This window comes from Pavona decussata, unplaced genomic scaffold (assembly GCF_977016875.1).
Source record: "Pavona decussata unplaced genomic scaffold, jaPavDecu1.1 SCAFFOLD_223, whole genome shotgun sequence".
Classification (NCBI taxonomy): domain Eukaryota; kingdom Metazoa; phylum Cnidaria; class Anthozoa; order Scleractinia; family Agariciidae; genus Pavona; species Pavona decussata.
This window is the reverse complement of record NW_028145628.1, coordinates 1,795,001-1,801,611: the sequence shown is the minus strand read 5'-3', so window position 1 is coordinate 1,801,611 and position 6,611 is coordinate 1,795,001. Positions and strand designations below refer to the sequence as shown.

At 38.0% G+C, this 6,611-nt stretch overlaps 2 protein-coding genes across 3 annotated transcripts in view; one reads left to right on the top strand and one right to left on the bottom strand.

The window, feature by feature from the left end:
• Positions 1-6,611, top strand: part of LOC146459084 (uncharacterized) — a 275,459-nt gene that overhangs the window by 221,365 nt on the left and 47,483 nt on the right. The gene's annotated exons all lie outside the window — the stretch shown is intronic.
• The window catches only part of LOC146459086 (ATP synthase subunit gamma, mitochondrial-like), a 5,050-nt gene continuing 233 nt past the window's right edge, over positions 1,795-6,611 (bottom strand). The window contains exons 2-5 of one of the 2 annotated variants that reach the window (XM_085090026.1): positions 5,908-6,081; positions 3,939-4,009; positions 2,369-2,524; positions 1,824-1,991 (exon numbers count right to left, since the gene is read on the bottom strand). In XM_085090026.1, coding sequence (XP_084946152.1) covers positions 1,888-1,991; positions 2,369-2,524; positions 3,939-4,009; positions 5,908-5,954 — 378 coding nt within the window. In that variant the 5' untranslated portion in view covers positions 5,955-6,081 and the 3' untranslated portion in view covers positions 1,824-1,887. Of the gene's footprint in view, positions 1,992-2,368; positions 2,525-3,938; positions 5,865-5,907; positions 6,082-6,611 lie in introns of those variants that run through there. The other variant, XM_085090025.1, reaches the window with a different exon arrangement.

Below are 6,611 nucleotides of genomic sequence, written 5' to 3'. Positions count from 1 at the left end.
AACAACTATTGAAATCCATATAGAAAACTGAGGGTTAACTTGAAGAAAAAGCCATACATAATTGCAAAGTTAAGAAAAAAATGTCGGTCATCCTTTGTTTTGTCATCAAACACACAATAAAGTGATGAGAGCACTTCAGAAGCAATATCAGAGGAGAAACCTTGAGTGTGTATAGTGTTTCACCCTAGGTGGTTTTTGAGGGACAAAACAAGGTTAAGACTTAATTATGTACTTCTTTAATTAACTTTGTGGTATGTTTGCTCAGATTATTTTGGGGCAGCTGAGTGAGGTATGGCGCATATGTGGGTTCAGTTTGTTCTTGGTTCTTGTCTAGCATATGTTATGCACAGCATAACAAACAGCACAACAGCAGAGCACTGCGCAATAACTTTAAGATTTTATCCACAGACTCAAAATCAAGAACCACATTGTACAGGACAGCACCACAGGAAGTACTGCTCAGTAGCTTTCATTTGAATGGTCACACTTTAGGATATTATCCAGACTAAAAAGTTAGTCTCGCTCAAAGCCAATCACTTTGTACAGCATAACAAACAGCACTACACTTTAGGATTTCATCCACAGACCCAAAAGTAAGAACCATCTTGTACAGCATAATAAACAGCACCACAGGAAAGTACTGCTCAGTAGCTTTCATTTGAATGGTCACACTTTAAGATTTTATCCACAGGCTCGAAACCAAGAACCACCTGGTGCAACATAACAAGCAGCACCACAGGAAAGTACCGCTCAGTAGCTTTCATTTGAATGGTCACACTTTAACATTTTATCCGCAGACTCGAAACCAAGAACCACCTTGTGCAACATAACAACCAGCACCACAGGAAAGTACCGCTCAGTAGCTTTCATTTGAACGGTCGCACTTTGTGGTTTCATCCACAGATTCAAAACTAAGAACCATCCCACCAGGACTGGCCTTTACATGCCAAGAAAAGAAGGGACTTTTGGGGGGTTATGTCATGGACTGTTGGACTTTCCTGGGGTTTTGCCATTTTATACAAAAAGAAAAGGGACTTTTGGGGGTTATGTGCTGGACCTTTTTGTGTTCAGGTTTAGAATGGGAAAGCTAAAGTTTTTGGAGTCTAATAATTTGGCATCATTCCCACCTCCCCCTTATAAATATAGCTGAGTACCCACCTACTCCCCCTCCCCTCCACTAGAAGCTGTAACACAGGTCTTTTGACATGTTTCTCTTATCATTGCATGTTGCTTTGGTAGAAAGTTGATGAAGAGTGTTTCATAAAGTACTCTATTCCTGGGGGCAACTCCTAATATAAGCTATATAGGAAGGTGCAGAGCCAAAGGGTATGGTTTTTGAACCGTTTTGGACTGAAATATTTCATAGCTTTTGACTATTTTGGTCTGGAAGTCAAAAAATGGGTACAGATGTTACTGAAACGGGTATGGATCTTAGAGACAGGGTCTGAAAATGGATATGAAATTGTGAAAAAAGGGTATAAGTACCATCTTTTGATGGATATTGGGCAGACTTGGTCACTAGCAAGGGTTTTTGCGTCGGTTAGAATTAAAATATGGGGCTTTGTTATTGAAAAGAAATAATGCACCATTTAACAAACAATGGCTATGCTCTGAACCTTTAAATTCACCAAGGGGAACAGATCTGGGCTGAGGGAATGTTAAAACAGGTTTACAGAGAAAAAAAGCCTACCAACTTGTCTTTTCTGATTTACTTTTTAGTTTTCTTCACAGATTTCTCTTTAGCCAGTTCTTTGATTCACCTGCTTTGACTTCTATCTACGTCATGATAACAAATAAAACACAAGGAAAATGTTCCCAAAGAATTGTTCATTTCCAACTGTTACCAACACTAATCAACACTCAGCTCCAATAAAAAGTTTGAACTGTCTAATCTAGAGCAGCAGCTCCTGAAATAATCTCAATCAACTCCTTCGTGATGACAGCTTGACGTGTTCGGTTGTATGTGAGTGTCAACTTGTCAATCATTTCACCTGTGAAAAAAAAAAAAACCCAGATGGTTTGAAGAGCTCATTCTTATTCCAAAATAAGACAACTTGAAACAAGGGCTATTACTGATTGTTACTCATAATACGTAATTTGTCTAGTGTTTATTTTACAAATGGTGGATTTGAAGCATCTCAAAGCCATATGCCCTGAAGAAAAACAAACGCTTTTTCATTGCTTGTGACTTGTTTCTAAGTTTTTCAAAAATTCATAGTGATGGAACTGACTATAAGGCAACAGCTGAGGCGGCTGACCCATGTGCATTGGTTCAGACATAAACAGAGCAGGGTGCTGTCTCATTTGCTTGACTAGGAAATAACTGCCAAGTTATAATTAGACAAGGAGTATGATTGTAGTAACATACCAGCATTTTTGCTAGCACTGTCCATGGCTGTCATGCGTGAACTCTGCTCGCTGCAGGCTCCTTCCTTCATGCCGTAAAACAGAAGACTGGCAAGAGAAAACTCTGAGTAGCTTCGTATTACATCTGAATCAAGATCATCATATGTGCTGAGCACGTCTGAAAGCAAAATTTCTAGATATTAGATGAATACACATCGCGATCAGTTCAATGAAGAATGCAGTATGGTTATGAAAAAGGAATACAATAATAGCTCGATTTCTTGCCTCCGCTGCTAAACATTTACTTCTGGCAGCTGAGGGAAAAGTGCTTATAATGTCTGAGAGGAGGCAATTATTATTACAGCTGGGGTAAATTTGGGGGTCAGGGATGGCGCAGTGAGGTGAGAGCACTCACCTCCCACCAACATTGCCTGGGTTCCATTCCATGACTCTGTGTCATATGTGGGTTGAGTTTGTTGTTGGTTCTCATCCTTGTTCTGAGAGGTTTTTCTCTGGGTACTCCAAATTTCCCCTCTTCACAAAAACCAACATTTCCAAATTCGAATTGTATCAGGATTATTGTGAATCACGATATCATGAGCCTCTGGCTTTGGAGATTGCACAAGCACTCCCCATATTATTGACAATTGCTTCACTTCACTTACTTTTACTTATTTATTATTTTTGACATTACATTGGAGTGCATAAAAACACCTTGAAGGACAATAATAAATTTTATTATAGAAAACACAATACTAACAACCATAAAAACATGTCAGTTCAGATAGTCAGAAAACATTATTTTGCTTGTCTTTTCTAAAACACAGTCATCAATATTACAAAAATTTCAGAATTCAAACAAAACAATAATGGAAAACAATGACAGCAGTTGATCTTGTGATTCCATTACTGCATGGGTCACGGTTATTGTTGGATTACGGATGGATATGAACAAAATGAAACTAAAGATCCAGAGAGAACCGACAAGGTAAAAGACAGGAGGTGTTTATAGGAATAGGAGCACTTATTAACAAAACAACAATTAAGGGGAATCAGGTCAAAACAAATGCTTGTTGAAAAGTGGGTGCTGAATTTAATTGTTACCGTATTCTTTTTTAACCCAGGAGAAAGTGGCTCTCATAACCCTTTACTTTAGGCCCCGGTGGTGACCAATATCTAATTTCTCCTTACAATGTTGCTGTTTGATTAAACATTTCAGTCAGGAGAATAGAGTGAATAATCACCAAAGATGGAATGCGTTATATTTTTAGATAAAATCTCCCAAGTAGTAGCATAAGAAATATATTGAGAACTGTGAGGAGAATATACATGATGATATTGGCAGTCCAAGAAAATATCCATACTTCCCCCATGGAAGGTTTTTATTTTACACCCCCACGACCCTCCACCCACCCACTCAGCCAGGAAATTCCAGTTTAGCTTCATACTTTAATGCTTCTAAAATTTTGACTTTTAACACCCCCTTTCCCTCGGAATTTCTGACAACCTTCCATGGGGTGGGTATGGATTTTTTTCATTGAATTGCACAAGGGTCAATTTCGAAGCAGGCAAGTATGTAGTATTGCACTGACCTCCTGAAGTGGCATTTAGGGTGTCGAATGTGAGAAGAGGCTTGGTTAGTGTCTTGTATGACGCCACAGACCTACAGAAAAATAACAAATCAACACATCTGTGATTTCTAAGTACAATATATATATTTATGGATACTTCAACATAGTGCATCATCTTACAACAAAAAGTCAAGGAAAACTCAGCTGTAAATTATGCATATGAGAGAAGGCTGAAATTAGCACAACACGGAAACTCAAGGTTAAACTTCAGATCTCATGCAACAATTGTTCAGCTGTATAAATTACTTTAATTTACCCTTTTTTATGCAGTAGTGGTGAAAATGGTAGCAATACTAAAGATAATGTTCAATGTAGTCAATCTCACTCCAGAAGATCACACTGGTATCTTCGTGTGCACTGAAATGTGACTTTTTTAGTGGGAGAAATCCTCACTACTGAACCTGGCATTGGGGAAAAACTATGCCAAGTGGAAAGCTGGCTCCAAATGTACAAAGCTCTACTCCCACACATAAATTGCTATAACATGATACCCAGCAGGTAGACTGTGCTAAACTGGAACTAATCTGGAGCAATAATTTGAAGGTTAAATTTCCACCTGATGCAGTTTTTGAACAAGCCATTCAATTATCCACTGGAGTTTTAAAGTTTTTCTTTAGAATTTAAGGTCATATACTATTGCTATTATTATTTTCCTTTTTTTTTTTTTTGTATTGTCCCCTGAAAGTTCAGTTTTGTTTCAATTGGTGATTTTACTTCTAAAATAGAGTTAACTACTAAGAGCTCATTGTGCATCAGTAAATTTTCATCAGAACATAATGCTGCCAGCAAGTGATTAATCCCCACAACTTACTCTGATCATGATGATATACAAAGCAGAGGGTCTAAAATGCAGGTCCCAGGTCACTGGTAACAGGTTTCAGGTATAACCCTAACCCTAATGCTGTTTCAACCCAGCGCAGAGGTCTCTTTTCCTCATGCCCATCAGTTCAGCGAATACAATGGATAAGAGGCCTCTGCTAGCAGGGAACACTACAGAAGAGATGTGCATAGTTGAATGCAATAAGTGAAAACTGTTGTGAACCTAATGAGATATCACAATCAGGAATCAACAGAAGTCACTAACTTCATCCTCTCATCGTCATGGGGGCAGCTGCCCCCGCCAGGAAAACTGAATTTTTTTTTAAATTCTTTAAAAATTTTTTTTTTTTTGAGTTTTGAGTGTTTGAGCTTGCTGAGCTATTTCTTGCAGCTATGCTGATCCGAAATCACAGTCAAGAAAATCCCACTAATTGGCTGACAAAATCTCCCCTTAAATTATGTGAATTCAGTGTGTTTTGTTTTCTTTAAAGGCCCTAAAGGCAACTTTCTGTGTACAGGTTAAAACAGAAACTTCCAACTAGTAACCCTGTCTGTATAGGCGAATCATTGCTGACGTCATTGTTTACATTTTTCCTCATTAGCATACGACTTAACTCATAGAAGCTGTAGCCGTATATATGAATTAAATGCAAAAGTTGAAAGAGCTGATTAAGTTGAGCAATTTGAGCAATTTTGAGCTCTTTGCAAGCAACATTGAAGGAAATATCAGCCATCAAAAACTGCGAAATTGCTGGGTGGCAAAAAAGTTAATGAGCCATACATTCTCTGTAAAATTTCGAGGTTTTAGAAGAGAATTTCTCCAAAACCATTCGATGCATTGGGATCAAATTTTTAGAGAAAACTGAAACTGTTATGCTCTTTTAATATTCAGAGTTTTTTTTTTATTTGCGTCATCAGATAGTGATAAGCATATGCTAATGAGGCCAAAAGTGTAAACAAAGACTTGCCTATACAAGAGACCCCTGCCAAAGGGGTGTGCGGAGCTTGCCGCCCAGCTGTAAATTTTTCCTAAACTGAGGTTAAGGTCCCGAAAAAATAGGTCGGCTTATAGCCGACTCAATACAGTATAAAAGAAAGACTTTGTACTGACCAAAATACTAAGAAGCTCTTTGAGCAACTTATGAAGAATACCCTCATCTTCGTGCACAGCCCAAGTTCTCTGCTGTGAATCGTCCTTGTGTTCTGTTAACTCATCAAGAATTCTTATCAGCTGTTGGCCATTATGAGACTGAAGCAAAGCATCCTCATCTTCACTGTGTGATTCCTGAAGATGGTTAGAAAAATTCCAATAAACTAATCTTTGACATACGGTGGAACCAAGTTGGTGGTTTAAATGGGGGGAGTTGGGGCCCATAAAACTGTGCTTCCGAAAAACAAGATGGTCTTACAAGGCCCTATATTCTGTTTACAATTATTCCCTTAGCTCTGTAATTCAAAATGCAACAAGTATTGTCTTTCACTTCGACACAGAAAGCATTCCTCTTAATGTAAACCTAAACGCATTTCGCATTTTCACTTCTTTTTAGCCTGATTATGCTTTAAACATATAGGTTATTTAAATTAATGTCTTAGCTCTGCTCTATTTCTACTCTAGCTAGCTGCCATTGATTTTGTCATTATTCTACTGTTAAACTGTGAATAATATTATGATGGAGGGAGCTAGCCCATTATCTAAACGCCTTGTGGTTTCTCGTGGGCTTCCTTGTCATCTTTATTTTATTGTCAATTTCATTAATTTTATAGTGGAAAAAATAAACTTGAAACTTGAACTTGAAACTTCTGTCAATCTTTCGT